The 25,097-nt window shown below is 41.2% G+C and overlaps 1 protein-coding gene across 3 annotated transcripts in view; it reads left to right on the plus strand.

The window, feature by feature from the left end:
• Positions 1–25,097, plus strand: part of RP1 (RP1 axonemal microtubule associated) — a 305,041-nt gene that overhangs the window by 134,464 nt on the left and 145,480 nt on the right. For all 3 annotated transcript variants that reach the window (XM_032771359.2, XM_032771361.2, XM_032771360.2), the window contains exons 25-26: positions 3,262–3,425; positions 21,208–21,433. In XM_032771359.2, coding sequence (XP_032627250.1) covers positions 3,262–3,425; positions 21,208–21,433 — 390 coding nt within the window. The remainder of the gene's footprint in view (positions 1–3,261; positions 3,426–21,207; positions 21,434–25,097) is intronic.

Consider the following 25,097-nt stretch of genomic DNA (forward strand, 5'->3'; position numbering starts at 1 on the left):
ACCCAAGTACCTCTTTTCAGGTGGTGTCCCTGAGGCAAATCATTAATTATAAAATTTGTATCTATTCTGCAAATTATATTCAAATCCACATTTTACTTGCATAAATTTTATTTTGAATAAGAACTACTTTTTCCTTCATCCTTTATTGCCTTTTTCAGAAAGAACATTTTCTTTGCAGTTACCAGGCTCTATGCTGGGGCTTGCTTGTTAATACTGCCGTAGTTCCACCAATCCAGTTCCTAGTCTTTAGTCAGTTTTAGAAGGAACTCTGTCTAGTTCTTCCTGCATTCACAGAACTGGACACTACATAGTATCAATTCAGCCAAGTATGTCTGACCATGCAATAAAATCACTGCATATAGAAATGGCCATTTAAGTCTATAAAAATGATGGGAAGTGGGGTTCTAAGCTTATGATGCATTCAGTTCACTTATTTTCAGTGGACATCACAGGCTAGGGCCTGCAAAGAGCACTCTGAGTTTAGCATTTTGACCCTGATCCAGAACCAGAATGAAGCACTGTCTTGCTGGCTGGTAGAGCTGGTTGATAAAAATCTGAGTACCTTTTCTTTCTGTTGAAACTGAAATGTTTTGTGGATACTTATTGGCTTTGATGAAAATATCCTCAGTTCTAGGCTATATGAGAAATGAGCCAATCCTAGAATGCCACTAGCCCAGTGGTTAGAGTACTTACCTGACACTTGGAAGGCCTAGGTTTAAGTTCTTGATTCAGAGCAGGGACTTGAACCTGGACTCCAACATCCCAAGTTAGACTGGGGACTCTATTCTACTGGATGGTTAATTATTTATACACAGTGTAACAACTCCAACAGGAAATACTGAGAGAGAAACTGACTGATTTTATAGCCCATCCCAGTGGTTAGGGCACTTGTTTCCACCTGGGGATTAGAAAGTCTTGAGATCCTTATCCCATACGTACACTTCACTGTATCATTCTCCTTGTCTGTCTTTATTACTGTCTTCTCCGTTGCCACACACTCCTTTTACTCCTGCATCTCTTCTTATACCAAACAACAAATCACATTTCAAAACTTTTAGAAGATCAGTGTAAGGAAGATGGGTGCAAACCAAGACCCCCAACATGCCTTTGGGAAAATTCACACCTGGTTGAGATTAGGATTTGGACTTCAGTGATGGCCTCGTACTGCATAACAGTACAAATTTAAACCTGAATCCAGATATCCCCATCTTTCGAGAGTTTCACCTCAGGAGGCACAGCTGAACTTCACCGCGTAGGCCCATTTCTACTTGTAAAAGGTTCTTTTAGGGATGTCTCCTCTGCATTTCCCAAAGCTAGGCAGAGTGTCCAGACTTGAGAGCTAATAATGCTACTCCGAGACTTCATTGCCTACCTTAAGGACACAAATTGAGGATCACAACTGCCCATCTTCTCCCACTCTCCCCAAACCTAAGCACAACAATCTCTCACTACTTAAGTAGATTTTAGGAGAAAGTTCTGTACTAACATCATACTAACATGATGAGCAGTCTTTAGAATGTAGGAGGAAAGACTTTTGGGACACTATAATTGAGGCAACATAGAAATCCAGGCAAAAAATATTTTTTTAGCACATTTAAAATTTTGCACCGCAGTGTCTTTCCAGAGAATTTTGGAACTCAGAATTTGAACTGAGGTACAACATGCTACATTTTATGTCTTGTCAGTAATGTTCTTTATTTGTCATGTTATCTCTTAAGTAACGAGACTCCTTTCTTTGCCAGCCAAACGACCCCAAAGTAACCCAGGCTTTCTGAAAAGTAAAATTACATTGTTGGGAAATAGAAAAGGCAGATTTTCATTTTTAAAAATAGTGTTATACACCGAGTGTTGGAATAGGGAGTCCTTCAGAATCCCCCTTTTCATCTCTTTAATTCTTCTGCCTCCAGTATTTTGGGGATAATCCTTCCTCCAATGGAGATGAATGCATCTCCTGCCACCTGTAAATGTGGTTCCTTTGCTAGGAAAGTGGGTCTGTAGCAATTGACATGGGGGGAAATTTTTCAAAGTCACGAAGGGGAGTTAGTTAGCTGCCCAACTCCCATTGCCTTTCAATGGGAAATGGGTCTTTAGCTTCCCTCGTGTGTTTGAAAATCTCCCGTGAGGTCCTTATTCCCCCTCCCTCCGAAACTTGCTATATCATTTTCAGTGGGAACCCAGCTCCTATTGGCATGGAAAATAGGAGATCACACTCCCTATCCCAACTCTTCCCCCAGGTTGCAGTAGAGCCATTGCCCAAAATAAAACATTTTGGTCTGATTCCTGAGTCTTGACTCATATGGCAATTAATAAACCCAAGGCTTTTTATTAATGAAACTGCAGTGTATACCATGGTGTTTATCTACAACAAGTCTGTAGGCTAGGATTTTATTTTGCTTTCTCCAAACTGTTTTGCTTTCTCCAAAATGAATTAAAGTCACTAGGTGGAACCTGTTGCGCACACACGGCAAAAAGCACAGTAAAAGAAATGAGAGAGAGTTCATGATTCCTGCTTCTCAGATGTAGGAGCACAATTTCTCTTTGTGAATTGATCTTCTTAATGAGATTAGTATTAAGCCGACTGCAGATATTTATATAATATGTATGCAGTGTATTGCAGACAAAATGGCATTAAAGTATACAGAGATCAGGGATGCCTTATATCAGTGGCTCACAAACTTTTATGGACCTTTCCTTTAACATAGAGATCCACTCACAGATGATCTCAAACCCACACTTTCCCTCTGGCAACCAGAGTGCTTGGTTACATGACACACTAATATTTAGGCAGGGATAAGGAGACAAGATGAGGATAATTTTGACTTAATTCAAATATTTGTAAAGGTTTTGAAATGTTCTGATACTTTTTGTTCCTATGGAATTTATGGGCAGCAGCCAAGAGGATTGTGATCCAAATCCTACAGGAAAGGATCTCCCCACATCCATCACAGATGCTTCAGGTGGGAAATTGCCAGAAATCTCAAGAGAGCAGCCAGTTCTCATGAGATTTCCAGCCTAACTTTGCAGACTTGAGGAGAGGCCGAGATAAGCATCTGAGCTGTTGGATCCTTATCCAAGCTGAACCTGAATTTCCAACATTATTTTGCAATTCAGCCAGCATTTCTCCGAACACCATTGCGTCTCAGGTGCACAATAGTTACAGTCCCCTGAGACTTTGTCATGCATGATTTGCAGTAGGCAGATCCCCAGCCACATAGCAGTTACTGTGATAAAAAATGTTTCCATTTTATTTTTACTCTGCAGAAGGAGACTGGAAGATTACTGTAGTCACTGGGGGCTTCCAAACAGCTGGCACAACAGCAACAGTGTCCCTTTACGCTTATGGAGAAAACAAGTCTTCTGGTCCTATTATTCTGGGATCTGGGAAGCACCAGCTGTTTAATCCCAACAGTGCAGATACCTTCAAGGTACAGTTCTGTTTTATATAAACATTGGAGAATTTACCTACAAGACATATTTAAAACGGGTTTACTCAAAAGCGGATAATATTAATAAAGAGGAGGTTTTTGTTTTGCTGAATCGTTCATGAATGCTGCATGAAAATTTCCTGGCAGAATGGTGGCATTGTATATTTTTGGGGAGAGTCAAGTCAGCATATGGGGGGAAAAGCGCATCAAGCAGAAGAATCTTGGAACTTGCTTCCTGTGGCTGTAGGAACTAGCTTCCTGTGGCTAGAATTCTAATTTTAAATAAGCAGAGTTCACGTGCGAGGCAGAAAATCATTTCCTTTTCTTGGATCCATTCTTGATGTCATATTAATAAGGCAGGGCTAAATTATGGCTTGTCCTGCAGAGGCTTTGAGGGGAGTAAGAGTCTCGCTCCCCACCCCACACCCGGTACTCCTATATTAGCTAGCTGCACCTTAGGTCCAGGGACACAGAAGTAAGCACTGATACCCCTTCTTAGTCTCTCCTTGGAGTTGGTGGTTGGGGAGGAATGGGGAATGGGCAGAGCTTCGTGCCAAGGCCCCAGTGAGGCACAGTGATGTGTGTGCTAATTTACTGCTGGTGAAGGCCAGCAGGCACTGACCACACCTCAGGAGCAATGAGGAAGGAAGGCAACGAAATTGTGACTCTGAGGGGTGTCTCAGGGACACAGTGCTTCCACAGGGCCTCTCTTTGGGGTGGTGCAGTTACACAGTTACATCAGGGTTGTGCCTAAAATCACCTAGTCCATAGCATGTTACTTAGGTTGCTGTAGGATAAGGCACAGGAAGCGGATGATGGAGAATCACTACCAGTCACATGGCAATAGGAGGTGGTTTCTTTGTGAATTATATCTTGTGCTTTCCAGTTTGAAGTGCAAAAATTAACTAATGCAGATTCTCCCAGTGGAGTGTTGCGCACGGGGCCTGATCCTCCTCTCACTTACATGGATGTAAATAAGTAATAACACCACTGAAGTCCATGCAGTTACAGTGATGTAAAACTGGTGTAAGCAAGGTCAAAATCAGACCCCAAGTGAACATTATGGATGATATTCGTGTCTGTCTGAAGGTAGAATTTAACCCTTCCTGTACCCATCGCTCAGAACAAGTGAACAGGTTCAGTTAAATTAAAATATCATCTTGAATATTAACACACCCCTTAAATGAAACCTTTCTGAAGTTTTGTAACAGTTTGGTTAATGCCATTTGCTAACAGCTTGTTACCTGCCTACTCAGTCTGTTGGAAGGTAATGACTAGCTCATTAACCTATTTTTCTGCTTCTTGTACGGAATGCAGTGCTGCTCCCTCCAGGTGGATTTCCTGTTCAGGGCTCACCCTGTTCCTCCATGCAGTGTAGCAAGACCTGGTACCTGGACCACTAGGCCTGCTGGTCTGTTCTCAGCAGAACCAGATTCCCAGTTAAACAAAGGGTATAAAGATTATGCCCATTTTAGGACCCAAGTGGTGTAGAGGGAGGTTTGTGTAAGTGAAAATCAGGCCTTTTAAACTTTAATGACCCTTGGGGAAGCTTCTGCTTGACGTACAACCCAGAATTCACCAAAAATAGCAAAACCTGCAAGCTGGCCAGATCCGTCTCACCTTCTCATGAGAACCGCACTTCTCAAGTTTAGCTGCTACTGACAGATGATGGTGATGATAATCAGAGAACAGATAAATGTAAGCAGCATCCCTTTCCCTAAACGACTTCTTTCATAATCTTAAATGATGGATTTAATAAGCTCATTGATTTATTTTTAGTAATCTACAAGGCAGAAAATCATGCTCTCCAAAAATATGTTAGTATTTTACAGTAGTGCAAGGCCAGGGGTGGCTCTAGGTATTTTACCACCCCAAGCACGGCAGGCAGGCTGCCTTCGGTGCCTTGCCTGAGGGAGGTCCCCAGTCTCACAGATTCGGTGGCAGCCTACGGGAGGTCCACTGAAGATGTGGGACCAGCAGACCCTCCGCAGGCATGCTGCCAAAGGCAACCTGCCTGCCGCCCTCGTAGCGACTGGCAGAGCGCTCCCCTGCGGCTTGCCACCTCAGGCACGTGCTTGGCATGCTGGTGCCTGGAGCCGCCTTGTGCAAGGCATCCACCTATTGTGCTGTTTTCTAAGAACATCCTATAATAATTTAGTATCAGCTAATAGCACAAAAAACTGTGGAGTTGTTGAAAAGTAGGATGTTACCTACTGCTATTTCTTACACATCAGTTGTTTCATCCATTAAATATCTTTGGGGGAATCCTGACCCCAGAGTAGTCAATGACAAAATTCCTGTTGACTTCTGAGAGGCCAAGATTTTATCCCTCATTTAGGAATCTGCTATATGTGGTCTCTGAACGCCATTTAACTTGCATCTGATCGTATATAGCATTGATATCTGTTTTGGGGTTGTAGTGGGGCTTTTTTTTTTTTTTTTTATAAACTGTGTTACTGATTTTTACAGAAAAGCATAAGAATGTATCATTAAATTTAATGGAAAAAAACAGAATACACACATGTCCTGCAGAAGGACAATAAAATACCCTCCATTTTCCAATGTCCCTTAGTCACAATTGCTGCCACAAAGTGTGGCAGGGAAATCGGCCCCAAATCCCACAAAAAGAATGAGATAAAATAGAAAAACTGAGCCAGACTCCAAAGTAGGAAAGAACAGTCCTCACGAAAATCAAGATTATAATAAGCTCACAGATAGCAACGTTAACTTCATATATGCTAGTGTAGTTTGTGAAGGATCTGAACATTCTCTCTAAAGCCAACACAGCAAATATTCAAGAACATCAAAGAAAGCAAACATGGGGGGGGGTGAGAGAGAAGGAGATTAAAGTACAAAGGTAACTAAAATCAAAATCTTTTCTGAGAAATCTGTAACCAAGACTTTATTGATTTATATGAGGCCTAATTGTGATGTCACTTATACAGGTTTTACGCAGTGGGCCAGCTCCACTTATTTCTGATTCACACTGGTGTAAGTGAGTAGAACAGTTTGTGAATATTTTTGAGATTTAGAGTTTTCGTCCTGACTCAAGATGGGAAGAAATTTTGAACTCTAGAAAGTATTCCTCGGGTGGGGAAAATATTTCCTGCCAGGCTCTATAAGTGAGCTCAAAATCATCTTGTGGGTGTGCATTGCACTTTACAGGTGTAAAATATGGCAAGGATCTTTCCCTAAGGTATTAACAATTTAATTGCAACAGAAGAAATTTGGTGGAGATAGTTTATTGTCTTGTGATGGGGAACATCCTTGTTTCTGGCTGGAGTCTAAGGTTCTGGGCTCACAAAGTAGCTGTTTGCTGGCTGCAGCACATTGGAGGTAGCTTTCTAGTGCTTTTCTTTCCAAGCATAGGCCAATGGGAAGATTTACTGTTGCAATATCTGCCCTACCTGGTATGCTCATTCTACAAGAATAGGTTTTCCCTGAGTGGTTCTGATAATTTCCCCATGGGCTGAAAGAGGTTATACTACTACTTGAGGATGGTTTTCTGCTTTTGGCATTACTCATGCATGGTTTTCAGTGAATAATTATTCTGTGGAGAATCACATTTTCCTCTAATAAAGAATGTTGCTCTGCCAAGGGGTTAGAGTTTGTTTCAAAATTTTAATCTGGTTTCCCCTGTTTACTTCTGCTGCCTCCGCAGTATCCAGACTTTTTCCAAAATACTGATCCTGGCAATGTCTTGAGCAACTAAACTTTTATTGTATTGTAAATTATATTTAAAAGCTAGCCCTACGATACATGATGATGCGTCCTCATATTCTGCTTGAAAAAATCCTCTCTGTGTGATTTTTTCTAGTGTTTGATTATGGCACACTATCTCTTTCCCCCTTCCAAAGAGAAATGGCCAGAGGAACGTTAGCTATTACTTTTGTTACAAGTTACCTATAATCTCCTAGGCGTTTTTACTTCACTGTGGAACGAGCACACAGACATGGAGCCAGATTCTTCCACCCTTAGCAACATTGACTTCAGTGGAGCAGCACTGAATCAGCTGAGATTCTAGCCCAATAAGTCTGCTCGCAGAGTAAGGTTGCTAACCTGCTTGCTAAGGGTTTCCCCAGGCCCCTTCTGTCAGCATGTTAGACTGCAAGCTCTTTGGGGCAGCATTAGCCTTTATGGTGCTGGGCACATTATTAAAATAATAATTAAGAGAAAGATTAATGTGAATAAGAATGCATGAACTTTGGTGACTTAAAATCTGTGACTTTGTATTTCACAATTAGGGACTCTTGTTTATAACCAGCCCAGCTGAATCCCCTTATCCAAAAACCTCAAATTTTGGGGGGAGAACTGAGAAAAGTGGATCAAATCCTTATCTGAATTTTGTGGCATGAGCCCCCTCTCTAATGGACAGCACTGCATCTCTCTCCATTTGCACTAGTTAGAGTCCTTTGATTTTCTCTGAAGTGCCTGTTTGAAATACTGTCGCAGTCTATTGTGGCAAAGTGCCTGATTTTAGAAATAAGCACAAATCTATTGTGGGGCCTTTCTCAATACTTGCAAAGACACTTGATCATAAAATGTAATGAATATATTGTTCGTGTGAAGGTATTGTAGCAAAGTATTAAAAGCTGTCTTTTCCCTTCCAATTATTAGTGATTTATTGGTAAATGATACTATTCTTTCCATAAAGTACACATTATATTTTATTGCACTGCACACTGAATTTATAGTGCTATATTTATTTGTTAAGTTTTCATTTTGGTTGCATTCTGTTTAAGTAACTGTATATTCCTATGGGGCTGATTCAAAAGAGAAAAGACTCAATCGGCTATTAGTATATCGGATCTAAGGATATGTCTGCATTGGGAAAAAAAGATTAAAAATAGCAGTGAAAATATGGCAACTTGGCTTTTAACTAAGGTTAGCAGCTTGAGTTAATCCTCTGGTTCTCTAACCAGCTAGCTGAGTATTCCTCCAGAATGGGGCAATCCCCAAAATGATATCAATCCAATATACTAGCTCTATTCCATACACTTCCAAGCACTCAGGGACAGCAGACAGGACATGACTTGAGCAGTGCTATGCTCCGGCTATCCCTGGTTGCCAAAATGACACTTTAGGTCCCAGGACAGTTGGATACAACTTAGGGCATCCCTGAGGCTCTAACAAGTCTAGCCAGCTGAAATATATCCTCAGCCAAGATCAGGGGATGTAAAGGTTCATAAAGCTACCTCCTCTAGTTCATGGTTCATAAATTCCAAGGCTGGAAGGAGTGATTGTGATCATCTAGTCTGACCAGCTGTATAATACAGGGCATAGAACTTCCCTGAAAAAATGCCTAGAGCAGATCTTTTATACAAACATCCAGTCTTGATTTTAAAATGGCCAGTGATGGAGAATCCACCACAACCCTTGATAAATTGTTCTGCTGGGCCACTCTGTTAAAAATTATGCCTTACTTACCTGAATGTATCTAGCCTCAATTTCCAGCCATTGGATCATATTATACCATTCTCTACTAGACTGAAGAGCCCATTTTCAAATATTTGTTCCCCAAGTGGGCTCTTATCGACTGTAATCAAGTCACTCCCTAACTTTCATTGTTAAGCTAAACAGATTGAGCCAAACTCGTAATCTCATTAAAAAAAACATGTCAAGTTAGTTTGACAGGATCTATTTTCCATAAACCCACGTTGATTGGCATTAATTATATTACCTTCCTTTAATTCTTTATTAACTGAATCCCATATCAGCTGCTCCATTATCTTGCCCAGGATCAATATCAGACTCACATATCTATAACTATCAGGTCATTCCATTTATCCTTTTTAAATATTGGCAATACATTAGCTTTCTTCCGCTCTTCTGGAACTTCCCCAGTGTTCCGGGACTTAATAAAAAACAACATTAATAGTCCAGTGAGCTCCTCAGATAGCTCTTTTAAAACTCAAGGATGTCCTGATTTTAAAATGTCTATCTTTGATAGCTTCCATTTAACATCTTCCTGAGATACTAGTGGAATGGGAAGAGTGTTATCATATGATATGATTATATCATCTGTTCTTTTTCCAAACAAAGAATAAAAATATTTATTTAACATTTCTATTTTTTCTAAATTATTATTGATAATTCTATCTTTTCATTTATTAATGGAACAATACTATTGTTAGGTTTCTTTTTGTTCCTAATATACTTAAAACCCAACTTCTTATTGTCCTGAACTCTGCTGGCCTTAGATTTCTTCTTGCTTCCCTCATCAATTTTCTACAGTTCCTAACTTCTGATTTATTACAATCTAATTCCTTTTCCTTCCATGTTATATAATATTATTTTTATTTTTCTAGCTGCCTTCACTTCCCCTCTACAATTTTTTTTTTACGAATATGGCCTTCTTTCTAGATTGTAGGATTGTGGCTTTTGGGGCATCTAGGAAAGTGTTCTTAAACAATTTCCAATTATCATTTACATTTGTCTGATGAAATTCTTGCTCCCAGCTGATTTGGCTCCTAATTGTTTTCAGCTTTATGAAACTGGCCCTTTTATAGCACCAATTATATATACCACTGGGCTGGACTTTATACTATTTGCACATTATAAATGTGATCAAGCCATGATCACTCGTACGTAAGCTACCATTAATTCTTAGTTCTGTGAACTGTTCGTAGTTATTTGTCAAGACAAGCTCTATTAAAGAATTCCCCTTGTTGGATGCAATGCCTTTTGTTAGGAAATTATCTATTATATTTAGAAATTCCAAGGATGTTTTAGTACCGGCAGCATGAGACCTTCAGTATATGTCACTCATGTTGAAGTGCCTCATAATCACACAGCTTTCCCCCCCCTATACATTATAGATAGGTGCATAAAGAGCCAGTCATTCTGTTCCCTAGTGTCATTTGGTGGTTTGTAGCAGACACCAACTAATACCCCATGCAACAGGGTAGCTGTCCCATTCAATGAAACTGGACTCAGCTCTCCTGTTCCAGTCCAGGAGCTCCCAGTTGGGCCAGTTAAGAGGGCAGAGCAGCACCTAGGGGTTATAAGAGACCTAGTGAGAAAGAGATGTAAGGAGTCAGAGCAGACTGAGTCAGAGAGGAGAAAGGCAGGAAAGGAGAACTGCCAGAGATGGAAGGTTTTTCCTGGGAGAATTCTGAAGGCAAGAGAAGTAGCAGAGGGACTTAACCACTGGCATCTCCTAACATGGAGTTACTGGGGACCCAAGAGGGAAACTGAGGCAAGGGGCCACTTGCAGACCCTGATCCCACAAGGGGGCACCTGGAAGAAGGCCACTTTATTTGTTAGGACATTGATCTGTAAGCATTCAAGATAATTTTCCGAGTTATCAGTGACCTGGAAACAAGTAATGCCATTTTCAACATGGAGTGCCAGTCCCCCTCCCCTTTTGCCTACTCAGTCTTTCCTAAATGGATGTAAACATTGATTTTAACATTCCAGTTATGCAGGTCATCCCCCCAGGTTTCCGTAATACCGACTAGATTGAATTTATGCTCATAAATGAGCAATTCCATTTCTTCTTGTTACCCTGGCTCCTAACACTGGTGCATAGACAATTAAAGAATTTCTTCTTTCATGTCCTTTGGTTGCTTGATTAATTTTGCTCTCAACATCTTGATTTAGTTTTGATGAGTTGAGTCCTGAACCAAGCATAGTTTAATCAGTTCCAAGAATCAGACCCACAGAGAGAATAGCATTAAGCAGATCTCATCTAAACCTCTCCTATGAGGTCTCTGGACAAAAGGAAAAGTTAATTTATCCACTAAAAGCTGCAACAGATTCCCCTGGTTCTTGAATTCTTTGTGAAAACATGCCCTTTCATAAACCACATTTCTCTGACGTATGAAATATGTATCAAAAATAGCCAGAACTCTTCCACATTCATCTTTGCGATTGTTGTCGGTAAAGGCAAAGGATTCAAAGATATGCCCCACCTGCTTCCCCATAGCATGAAAATTAAATACAATACCTGTATTTCTCCAGTTTCCTAATGGAGTTTCAGTAGAAATCAAAATGCTGCTTCCAGTCTGTCCATTCTGAAGGTCTGTCAAAGTGCAGGTCTCTGGAGCATTGAAGAGGGGCATGTTGATGAGATCGATCCTACAACCTTTATTGCTTTTTTCTTTGGTTGGCAACCTTTGTTACTGTTCCCTTCTGTTTCTGTTCTCCTCTGGCACTAGTTAGGCTACCTTTACTTCTGATACCACATCATGCACTCCTTGTGCATGGTAGATTGCGGGGCTTCTACTAGCAGGTCAGGCTTCTGTACCAGATTTGGACTGGCTACAGAGCTTCCATCGTGGAGAGAGATACAAGAGATGTGTTGTCTTTAAGATACTTTAATGCACTTGCAGGTATGACTGTTAACCAGCTCAGGTAAGGTATGTTAGACATGTTATAATACAGTTTAGCATTCCATCGCAGAGTGGAAGACAGTTTTGATGTACTTGCGATAGCCTTTGTTGCTGAGGAAATGCACAGCAGTGTTTAGTGGTAGCTGGAGTTTTGTAAGGGCTGATGGCTTCATGTCCAGATATATTGCATTGCTGTAGTCAAGATGGGAGGTGACAAAGGTATGTATAACTGAGGCCAGGATGGGATGCAGTCTACTAGCAAACTGGAGATGATAGAAAGCACTACTTTCAGGTGCTGCTATGTGAGATCTTAGTGTCAGTGAAGAATCCATGAGTGCTCCCAAATTATGGACTGAATTGACCAACTTTGGGTGTATGCCTTCAACCAAAGGAGACTGAAGAGTTTGCAGCCAAGATGCAAAATATATTTCTCTGCCCACCAACATCACCTCTGTCTTTCTCAAGTTCAGATTCAACCAGCTTTTCTTAAGCCACAAGATGATCTTATCCAAGCATTGGGCTATGTTGATGGCTGTGGCATGATCATATGTGCTGAAAGAACAGTAGAGTTGTGTATGTTATCCTACCTGGCCTGACCTCTTCTAGGCTTTTCTACAGCCTATCTTATCTACTCTTTCAGGTAAGGTCCTCTCAGGCAATATTCACAGGCTGCCTGTTTAGCCACCATGGAAAGCCCCAATCCTGCTATTCCCACGTATTGACCTCCAGCTACTTCTTCCAGAGTCACCTCATAATCCATTATTTCCCTTCCTGGGGATATACTCCTTCCGGTGAACACATTTCATCGGAAGACTCCCAGGCCCACTTGGGAAACTCTACTTCCCAGAATTCCCAAACCCAAGCCTTAAAGGGAAACATTCCCAGAACTGGTGTGCTGGGGCTGAGCGTCTGCCCAATGACCAACACCATAGTATTGGATACCAAACTAATTCCTTGGACTCCCCCTTCAATATCAGCATGACTCATCGTAGTTTAAAATCAAAACAGTACTTCCAGTAGTGTCATTCTTGAGACAACTTTCTTCTATTGGCTGTACTTGGAGGAATCAAAATGCCTGCCCTTACCATAGCCAATGTATAGTGAGTACTAGAGAGACACTCTTTCTAGTTTGTTGGATAACGAATAGTGTCTGTCCATTTCTGGTGCATGGAAATCTGGATACTGATAGCTTATACAGGGAGCAAATGAATCTTCACATGCACTGTCCATCCATCCTTATATTGAAGTATCTTGCTACTGAGCATGTTCCTGTTGAAATGAGAGTAAGTTAATTTCGCTTTCAGTTGCTTAAATGTTATGGAATCAGTTCTGTGTATAGTAACCATGTAGATCCTTTTAAAACATAAAAGGTATAGTATTTGATAAATGATGTCCTTGAATCCTCAGCATAAATTAACCTTTATTCATAAAGTAAGGTCTCAGGTAAGGTTTAGGGTCAAGTTTTCAGGTATAAGCAATTTCAGTAAGTTTCACTATCAAAAATATAGGGCCAAAGCTACTCATGCTGAGCCAATGGCAAAGATTCTGTTGACTTCAGTGGGAACAGAATTTGGCCCAAGAGTAATACAAGTCACTAACAAGAGAAATTTGCATTTGTATGGAACAAAAATTAATTATGTATGCAGATTTTGTAGACTAACAGACGTGACAGACTAACAGAGCCAGATGTGTACCCAGAAGCCTCCTACTGCAAGACAAACCCAAGAAAGAAACCAACAGGACTCCACTGGCCATCAGATACAGTCCCCAGCTAAAACCCCTCCAATGCATCATCAGGGATCTACAACCCATCCTGGACAATGATCCTACACTTTCACAGGCCTTGGGTGGCAGGCCAGTACCTTGCCCACAGACAAACACCTGCCAACCCAAAGCATATTCTCACAGTAAACTGCACACCGCACCATAGTAACTCTAACTCAGGAATCAATCCATGCAACAAACCTCGATTCCAACTCTGCCCACATATCTACACAGACACCATCACAGGATTAACCAGATCAGCCATACTATCATTGGTCATTCACCTGCACGTCCTACCAATGTAATATACGCCATCATATGCCAGCAATGCCCTCCTGCTATGTACATCAGCCAAACTGGACAGTCTATACGGAACAGGATAAATGGACACAAATCAGATATTAGGAATCACAAATACAAAAACCTGTAGGGAGAACACTTCAACCTCCCTGGCACACTGTAGCAGACCTTAAGGTGGCCATCCTGCCAGCAAAAAAACTTCAGGACCAGACTTCAAGAGGATAACTGATGAGCTTCAGTTCATCTGCAAATTTGACACCATCATCTCAGGATTAAACAAAGACTGTGAATGGCTTGCCAACTACAAAACCAGTTTCTCCTCTCTTGGTTTTCACACCTCAGCTGCTAGAAGAAGGCCTCATTCTCCCTGATTGAACTAACCTCGTTATCTCTAGCCTGCTTCTTGCTTGCTTATATATACCTGCCTCTGGAAATTTCCACTACTTGCATCCGACGAAGTGGGTATTCACCCACGAAGGCTCATGCTCTAAAACGTCTGTTAGTCTATAAGGTGCCACAAGACTCTTTGCTGCTTTTACAGATCCAGACTAACACTGATGTATGCAGATTTTGTATTTGCATACATACATTAGCCATTTGCACATGTATTATATTGTAGGTCCAAGTGAGGCACTTATATTTGAAAATGTGGTATTTGGAACTGTGCAGAAGTACTGTCCATCATTTCCATGCATAGTACATAGTTGTACTAAAAATATTGTTAAAATGTAATGAATGTTGACACTAATGGATGAGTAAATGCACTTATTACATATAATGCTGAAGAAAAATATTATAAAGAGAATGGATTTCTGTTGTCATTGTACTGACAGCGATGTTGTTAAGGTTGGTAAGTGCTTATGGTATGTCTTGCAAGAGCAGTGACTGCATAAGGTTAAACTTCCTGTCACCTTCAGCACTCATCACACAGCTTGGCACAAATCCACATAATTGGCAGTCTATACTTAAGCATATTTCAAAATTGAAATAAATACATGAGCTCTAGATAAAGACTTAGATGCTTTGACATTATTCTATGGGGGGAGATTCTGTGGCACCTGTTATGGTAACTACTGATAGACAATCCCTATAAAGTTTGGAGGATCTGATTGGTTCAGGATAGTCAGCCCAGAAAGTGGAACCTCTAACCCTGGATCTGAGCACCCTTGATCTTTGTAAAAGTTTAGATCTTGATCTAGATCCATACTTGGCTATTATGGGCCACACCAAAATTCCAGATACATACATACAAACAAAAATCCTTACTTACTAAATTGCGGGGAAATTTTGCTCTAGATCCAAATCCAAACTCTACTGGAATCCAGACTGGAGATATCACAAGAAGAGAGGGCTTGCAATCACATTTTTAGTACTGTTTAACCAAATGGCTTTTGAACCTGTACAATGATTTGGTTCTGCTCAGTCATTTTGCCAACCCTACTGCCTAAATCACCATAGCCAGGCCATTGGTGTCAACAGGGGTGCTATGTACATGTCAGAGGAAGACTAGAAACCTGTAAACGATGTCACATTATCCCTGAGCAATAACACTTGCTTTGCAGAAGTCAAATTAGAGAGCAACCATCCATTATTCCTATTCTGTCATTCAAACTATGTGAAAATCAGACTTGGCCCAAGTGAAATTCAACCAAGCTGCATATTTAATATTAATAGATAAGAATACCTTGTGCTTGCATTGTGCCTTCCCCCTGAGAATCTCAAAGTATATGAAGGAAGTGTCACAGTATCCATGTGAGGTTGGTAAGTATTATTAGCCTGCTTGGTTGGGAAACCAAGGCATGAGGGGTTGTGAGTTGTTGCTAAGAACTAGGAATAGAACCCTGGGTGTCTCTCCCAGTCACAGAATCATAGACTATCAGGGTTGGAAGGGACCTCAGGAGGTCATGTAGTCCAACCCCCTGCTCAAAGCAGGACCTAATCCCCAACTCAATCATCCCAGCCAAGGCTTTGTCAAGCCTGAGCTTAAAAACCTCTAAGGAAGGAGATTTTACCACCTTCTTAGGTAACCCATTCCAGTGCTTCACCACCCTCGCAGTGAAAATTTTTTTCCAAATATCCAACCTAAACCTCCCCCACTGCAACTTCAGACCATTACTCCTTGTTCTGTCATCTGGTTCCACTGAGAACAGTCTAGATCCATCCTTTTTGGAATCCCCTTTCAGGTAGTTGAAAGCAGCTATCAAATCCCCCCTCATTCTTCTCTTCTGCAGACTAAATAACCCCAGTTCCCTCAGTCTCTCTTCATAAGTCATGTGCTCCAGACCCCTAACTATTTTTGTTGCCATCCACTGGACTCTTTCCAATTTTTCCACATCCTTCTTGTAGTATGGGGCCCAAAATTTGACACAGTACTCCAGAATAGAGAGGAATGATCACATGCCTCAATCTGCTGGCAGTGCCCCTACTCAGGGCTGGCTTTAGGCTGATTCTCCTGATTCCCTGGAAGGACCCCCCACTGCCAAAGTGCCGCCGAAGACCCGGACCGCTGCTAGGTATTCGAATAGGGCCCTGCAGTTCCTAAAGCCGGTCCTACCCCTACTTATATAGCCCAAAATGCCGTTAGCCTTCTTGGCAACAAAGGCACACTGTTGACTCATATCCAACTTCTCGTCCACTGTAACCCCTAAGTCCTTTTCTGCAGAACTGCTGCCTAGCCACTTAGTTCCTAGTCTGTAGTAGTGCATGGGATTCTTCTGTCCTAAGTGCAGGATTCTGCACTTGTCCTTGTTGAACATCATCAGATTTCTTATGGCCCAATCCTCTAATTTGCCTAGGTCCCTCTGTATCCTATCCCTACCCTCCAGCATATCTACCACTCCTCCCAGTTTAGTGTCATCTGCAAACTTGCTGAGGGTGCAGTCCACGCCATCTTCCAGATTATTAATGAAGATATTGAACCAAACCGGCCCAGGACCGACCCTTGGGGCACACCACTTGGTACCAGCTGCCAACTAAACATGGAGCCATTGATCACTACCTGTTGAGCCTGATGATCAAGCCAGCTTTCTATCCACCTTGTAGTCCATTCATCCAGCCCATACTTCTTTAACTTGCTGGCAAGAATACTGTGGGAGAGCGTATCAAAAGCTTTGCTCAAGTCAAGGAATAACACGTCCGCTGCTTTCCCCTCATCCACAGAGCCAGTTATCTCCTCATAGAAGGCAATTAGGTTAGTCAGGCATGACTTGCCCGTGGTGAATCCATGTTGACTGTTTCTGCTCAGTTTCCTGTCCTCGAAGTGCTTCAAAATTGATTCCTTGAGGACCTGCTCCATGATTTTTCCAGGGACTGAGGTGAAGCTGACTGGCCTGTAGTTCCCCAGATCCTTCTTCTTCCCTTTTTTAAAGTCTTGGGCTTTAACCACAAGATCCACTCTTTCTGCTCCCTGAGACGCTTTGTTGCAGCTATGCCAGAAAGACAAGCGCCACATAAAACTGATTGTTACTTTTGCAGCCATTGTACCATAACAGAAAGAGACTAGAAGAGTTTTTATGAGCATTTTAGTTACTAGGGAAACAAGTCAACTTTTCTCTACAACAACTTACAAAATGTTCTGGGCGTGAAAGTAGATTTGTAAATGCCAGTTTGCATTTGATCTGTGCAGTAGTTCAAGATGATTTAGTCAACCTTGGAAATGAAGGAACAACTTCAAGATGGAGTCCTTAAGATGGAAAAAAACAATTGTTAGCAGTACAGTGTGATTGTGAGAGCATTTTCATCTGCATTGCACTGAAAGAGCTAAATCTGACGTATGTTTGACAGCATTCCAGTTGGCAAACAGCAACAGTTTAGTAAGTCAGTACTGCTGTGAGACCAATGTGAGATCTGATCTAACAGCAAGATAAATTGATCCCACCCCAAACTACAACAGATGGACTAAACTTGTAAAGTTTTTGTATGTCCTTTCAGAACATCATACATACCTGATTTGCTGTCTGTCATTAGCATTCCTGCCTTAGTTTCTGGCAAAAAATGAACATGAATTTCTTGGCAGAAGAATTCACTTTAATAATCCACTCATTGAATGTGAAAAGAATATTAATCACATTTTTAAAGTGACACTGCTCTGTATTTTACATGACTTTTACTCTTTAAAAAACCTTTCAGTTTTAGAAACTTGATTTTAGAAACATGCTGTATGTGTTTATTAGGTCCTGCATACAACAATTTGAACACCTCTAGTTCTTTCTGAATAGATTGGATAGAGATGTTCTCTGCTGTTTTGTCAAGTCAAATCCATTTGTTTGCTTTTTAACTCTACAGGTCAAATTCACAGTTGGCATGTGTGGATGCAATTTGACTTCAGTGAAGTTGTGCCCCCTTATGTTGCACTCGGAATGTCAGGGAGTTCTGCAAGTACTACAAAGTCACAGAAACAGGGGTGCTGGAACAATTTTTATAATTGCTGAGAGCAACTGAACAAAGCTGTAAACCCTGTATACGATGGAAATCACTTCAGGCCAGGGGGTCCTGCTACACCCTCAGCACCCGTACTTCCAGCGTATATGAGCAGAAACATTCATCTGAGAAGCTAAACAGAACTTCAGTGGAATCAGACTGAAACAGTCACTTCCAGGATCTTCACCTCATGCTTATGACAGTCCTGGGCTCTCTTTTCTGCATAGAGCTCTTCCCAACCTTCATTTACCTTGAACCACCTTTTCATCTTGTCTGTCTGACTGTTCAAATGCTTACCCAGTAACGGGGAAGAGTCCTGTCCCCCCATCTAAGATGAAGGCCCCATCATTTCCCTGCTCCCTTACTAGTCTTACTTTCACATTGGCCATTTTTCTTTCCCTTGGTCAGCTTTCCTGTGCTGTCCCCACCCATTCTCCCCAATCCTCCGTACCCCATTGTGCTATTGGTCTGCCCGAATGGAATCACAATATGCAACTTCCCACATTGGTCTGGTTTGGAACTCTGTCTCCCACGTTAACCTTGCTTTTGAACAAAACTCTCAATTTAACATTGATTCTGGGATATGAATAGCACTATAGATAAAGTTAAACATCAATAATAAAGATATGGTTTCGTTCTTCTGGGGCCCTACACAAAGATAGCAATAATAGCTATTGCATTCTTTCTCAATAACAGTCCAACTGGTTCACAGCCAGTTCACTGCTTCAACTGTTTAAAAAAATGTATCAGTGATGGGCTTCTTAGTGGTTTGGTATCAGTGACTCCAACTCCAAAGGCACCTCCAATGAGGAGAATGAGAGTCATGGGAGTATCATGTTTAGAGAGAGAGCTCACACCTGCCTCAGAGCTTGATGCAGGAGATGAGCCATAGTTCAAGCCTGGTATCAGAGCTGTAGGATTGAACCTGTTTTATTCCCTCTAATAATACTGCACCACAGGTAAGAGGTATTGCCCAGGACTTAAAATGGTCTCCAAAAAGTGCTAGGCCTGTCCCTGACTAACAATGCAATTTACATACTTTACAACAAAATGTCAGAGCTCAGACACTTTGTTAAATATGTTTATAATACTCCCTTACCTTAGGAGTCTACATTTTAGAGGCTGGATTAAAGGTTTGCAGCCTTGTTAGACCCAGCTCATTTTACACCCTGCACTTCCACACATCAGATAGTGTGATCTTTGCCTGCTGCCATCCACTGGCTCTCAGTATCAGAACCATATCCCATATCTGTGTCAGTTTTGGCCACCCACTTTCAAATGCCATAGCTCTCTGCTGCAGGTAAAATATGATGCTAATGTGGGCACACTGCTACCTTCAGCCAGGTGTATAGATTTAGTGTCAGACATAATGCCATCGCCGCTCATGTCAGAATGTCATAGAAGCCATCTATGACTTTAACTGTGCCTGGCTTGGCTCTGTAATACAAGAGAGGTGGAAGAGGATTCACGAATCTTTCCCCCATCCTTGAGCCCCAGAGCTGTTTCCAAGCACAACTGTAGTCTTTGTGCCCAGGAAGCACCAGGGTATGTCAATGTAGTGTCACTGACAGTTCAAAGCTCTCAAGACGGAGAGTGAAAGGGACATGACCCTACTCCACCCAGATCTGCATAGCTGGCCCCATATAGGGAGGACAGGGTGACCAAATGAGATGAAAATATCGGGACAAAAAAAAAGCTGAGTGCTGCCGGCGGAGCGAAATATCAGGACAAATTGTGTCCCAACCAAAGGTCGGTCGGGACACAGGACAACCAGCCAAATATCAGGATGGTCCCGATTTTATCGGGACGTCTGGTCACCCTAAGGGAGGAAGCACAACCTGCATCCTGTGAAGAGACAGTGAAGTGGCAACCATCCAATTATACTCCTAGAGGGCATTATGTCTGCCTGATGAATAATGCTTCTAGGAGCGCTGGGGTAGTGGACCATTACACAGTCCTCTATTGTGCTGGCTGCGCCTTTAAGATAAACTGTAGCCCTCATCATTTTTAGTGATTCTAATAGGATTATGTTTATTTTAACTGGTTTGCCCTAACCAGCCTTTACGCTGAACACTATCAGTTTGGTATGATGGTGAAAGAAAATCAGATATTTTTCTGTCAGACAGTTCTCTGTGATTTGTCTCCATATCAACAGCTATCACAGCCATCAGGGAAGATAAGAGACTATAAAGTGTTTAACTCTGCTTTTTATGTTTAGGTTGCTGCCTTCTGCATTGCTCAGCGAACTTCTCTGGCAGCCTCAGACAAAGTGGCTCTTATTTCAATATTGCAATATTTTGTGAGGCATAATGGTTGTGTTTTACTGTTTAAATTCTCTACATTGTAGGTGTCAGCACAGCAGAAACAGTTAACCCTGACACCAAAGCACATGAAAATAAAAGATTAAGATAAAAAGGTCCGCTAAAGATTGATGAGTTGTAGAAATAGTTAAAAGTGCCCTGCCAACAAAGTGCCTTGCAAAATGTACCTTCTGATGCAGCAGTGATAAGCAAATGCCTCTTTATTTAAATATTTATATAGTTTTATTTTGAAAAAGAAACTTTGAATCCTTAGCCACAAAAAGAGATGGTCTCTGGAGACCTAAAAAATGGACCAGATTGTCCGATCCCCTTATTCATTCTGAAAATACCATACACCATTGCAGTCAATTAACTTACTTGTGCAGTTAGGTACCGTGACAATCAGGGTCTTTCTTACTCTTTGGGGTTCAAACCCCTTGTTCTCCCCTTGGGTGTCTGGACTCTGATTGTGACAGATACTGCTTGACACGGGTTACCACTCTCACAGTCTCATTCAGTATTGGGTAAGGCCTCATTTTCCAAGAGGCACAAACCCATGGCCACACATTAATTGTGTGCTCAATTTATAAGCACAGTTATTGGTACAAGATGAACTAATACAAGGCAATGTTATAACAGACTCTCCTTCTGTTTTTGCTGTTACAGATTAATCTCAAAGGTCTTGGGCAACTGTATAAAATCCGCATTGGTCATGACAACAGTGGCAGTGACCCTAGCTGGTACTTAGAGGAGGTGAGACTTGAAAGAATGGCCCCTACCTCTGACCGGGAGATTTGTCTGGCTGTAGACTGCTGGCTAGCTGAAGATCAGGATGATGGAGAAACCTGGACAGAAGTAGCAATTGGGATGTCTGAAAAGGAGCTTTTGTCAAGTATGTGTTGCCTACATTATAACAATTTTTTATTAAACCTGAAGGGCCGTATCCTGGGTTGCTTTGTGAGCTGTTCATAGCCACCCCCACAGTGCAAAGCTAAAAGCCAGTGTAACCAGCCACAAGACAATTCCTCCCAGCACAGAGTCAATGTGATAGTTCTGACAAAACCCATTCTCTCCCAGAGGCCAAGAGAGGTGGTCAGTTTATCCCTATCCTCCTGTGGTGCTTGGCTGCTGCAACTGCCCCCTAAAACACGCTCAACTGGTGCTACTTAAAGCAACCAAAAGGCACACATTGACCCAGGAGTGGGGAACACCAAGATAGCCTGAAATAAGGTTAATGTCACACATTCCTAAGTTGCACAAAATGCTTTGTAGCTGCAGCCCAGGATCTGGCAATGAGTAGTTGTTGCTCAAACCAGATTTGAGCTATTCTCTTTAAAATGGCAATGTATAACTTTAGGACGGATCTTTTGAAGGACATCAGAGGTTATCCACATTTCTGTTGACACCATGAATCTTTATAAGTGGAGCAGAAAAAACACATACAACAATTAAAAAGAACAAAGAAACAAATTTCCGGGCTTTTATAATAGCACAGGGAGCTGGAAAAATCGTTTAATGTATCACTTCTTTATAGAATTCCTTTGATATTAACAGGATGATGGTGCATCTATGATCTGGCATCATAGGCCCCTGAACTAGACCTTATGTAGGTTATAGTTCAGGCAAATTGTATTTGAGATGAGATAGTAGGAATGCAGAAGGGTCATCCCACACTTGGTCAGTGACAATCAACTAATTCCAAAAGATGTAAACAAACTGATACCTTTAGGAGGTATGTCATTTCCCCCAAAAACAATCCGGATTGGAACTGAGAAAATTTTTTCATAGATTTTAAAGCCAAAAAGAACTATTAGATCATCTGTTTTGACCTACTACACAGCACAGGCCGTTGAAATGTTGGGAAGGACAGAGATACACACTCATTTCCCCTCAACCCCCTGCCCTTTTCCCCATTCTCTAGAATAGTATGCAATTTAAGTAATACCCTCACTGATTAAGGTGTTACATAAATTAGGATTGAGCAGGTGGAATTGAGCCCCATATAATCTGGAAACAGAGCCGCAGTATCACTCTTGGGAACCCCTAGTGACATAAATGCCACACATTGGTGCAATAGGAAAGTGAATGCCTGGCATTAGTGGAGTTGCATCAGGTATGAATTTGTAAAAGCAGCAAAGAGTCCTGTGGCACCTTATAGACTAACAGACGTATTGAAGTATGAATTTGACTCTCAGGACCCAATTCTCTACTGGACAGTCATTTACAACTGTGCCAAGGAAGTGTGAAATACTGCCATTCTGATATGTACACAGGGCCGGCTCCAGGCACCAGTGAAGGAAGCAGGTGCCTGGGGCAGCCGATAGAAAGGGGCGTCAGTCCATCCATTGTTGGGGCAGCAATTCAATAGCAGGTCCTTCACTCCCTCTCATCCTCTTTGGTGGCACTTTGGTGGCAGCTCAATCGTTTTTGTTTGTTTTTTTCTTCACCACTTGGGGAAGCAAAAAAGTTGGAGCCGGCCCTGTATGTACACTCCACTCCGGCCAGTTGTAAATGGCTACACAAGGTGCAAGGTAGTGGAGAATCATGTCTACTGTGTATATTGTTGAGAATATGCTCAAAACAGGGCATTAGTTCAGCCCTGTTAAAAGTGGTGGTACACTATTGCTGTTGTCGTCTTTGAAGGGACATCATCTTTGTTAAGTTGTATGCAGCAAGTAAAAAATATTTGTAATATGGATTTTAGAAATTTCATAATTTTTTAAGTTTATAACTACAAATTAGCTATTGATTTTGGGTTCATTTAAATTGAATATCAATATAAACTCAGCAGGGCTACCCAAGGATTTTCTATTTCTCCATAATGAGAAAATGAAACTCTAGCCATTTGCATTTCCCATTTACAAGGGTAATTGCCTACAAGTACTGGACAAACCACATATCAAGTCATTTACCCAACAAAACAAAAAATGTGCTGCATATTACCTAGCAACAGCCTGATACAATTTTATAGTTTGTCTCCAGTGCTTTCAAATCAGTCTGGTACCTTTCCCCAGCACTAAATTCACTTCATTAAAAAATAATAATAATTTTCCAAAAACATTAACCAAACTGTAGAAGTATTTTTATAATCTCAACTCAGGAAGCATTGCATTTTTTATTTCTGTTCTTTGCCACTGATCTTATTACTCATCTTTTCCCTCTAAACGGTGTCCTCTCCCTGCTTTCTCCATTAAAAACTCCATTATCCTCCCAACACAGACTTGAAACCTTAGAGTTGATTTTGATTCCTCTTCCCCTTGCCATCTTCTGCCTGCCCAATTCCTTCCCTCAAATCCAGGGGTAACTGCTACCAGTTACCGTCAGTTCTTCCTTACATCATCTCTAAAATCTCTTCTTTCATCTCCTTCTGTTTCTGACTTTCACAACTTTTCCTCCTGCTTGTCTCCTTACATGAGGCCAGTCAGTTCAAAATGCTGGCACTAAAATAATCTTCCTACTCAGAGTGATGCTTTCATCCCTGTTTAGCCTTCACTGGCTTCCCTTCATCTTCCATGTCAAATTCAGACTTCTCACCCTTCAAGGTTCTGCATAACTCTGCCTTTGCCTCTACACTTCAGGGTTTTTTTTCCCCTACTTCCCAACCTACCACGGCTACCCCTCTGATTCATGTCTGAGTGCCTCTTTCATGTCACTCCCATTACACTTGGAACTCCTTCCCTGCAGTTCAGGACAGTCTTGCTAACTTCCAGTGTTCATCATTTTACACCTACTGAATCAGCGTTCCTCAGACGTGACTTGGTTTGATCCTGTAGTGACTAGAGTGACCAGATAGCAAGTATGAAAAATCAGGAGAGGAGAGAGGGAGTAATAGTTGCTATATAAGACAAAAATCCCTAATATCAGGCATCTGGTCACACTAAACAGACTCAAAGAAAATCCATTCAATAGTTATTAAACTGACAGATGCTTAAAACTGACAAATGTGGCCTGAATTGTGTCAAGGGAAAAAAAACAAAGGAAAAAAAATAAACTAGAAGACAAAAAAATTCTGTAAGTACTCACAATTTTACTTTAAATACTCATGACTGCAGAACTGATTTTTTTTTCAAACATTACTTACGCTTTTGATCTGAAAGAGCTATACTGCACAAGAAATGTCAATGTTTTTATTTGTTTTCAAATGATCTAAATGCAAGCTGTGTAATGTGAACATAAAGGGGAACAATCTATTTTGTCCATGCTTGAGTACATCAAAAATGGTTGAAGTAATTTGGCTCAAACTTTAAAAAAAATTCACTTTTGGACTGAGGGAAATCAGGGAAAAAAATTGTTTTGAGAAATTTATGAGCAGCTACAGAGAGCAGCATTAGAATAGTCTCCTAATAGTATGTCCAGTCTATTAAAGCACCAGGTCAAAAATGGCTGATTTTATGTGGTCCTAGTGTTGTCAGTGGACCACATCTATCATAAGATGGTACAAAAGGTGACCAAAAGTATTAAAAGTCCAAATGTTATTACTTTTATCACAATCAAATGTTTATCACCATCTTACCACTAGAAATGTTCCGAGTATCTATGGAAAAATTCAATCTGAG

Source organism: Chelonoidis abingdonii, chromosome 2, assembly GCF_003597395.2.
Source record: "Chelonoidis abingdonii isolate Lonesome George chromosome 2, CheloAbing_2.0, whole genome shotgun sequence".
Classification (NCBI taxonomy): Eukaryota; Metazoa; Chordata; order Testudines; family Testudinidae; genus Chelonoidis; species Chelonoidis abingdonii.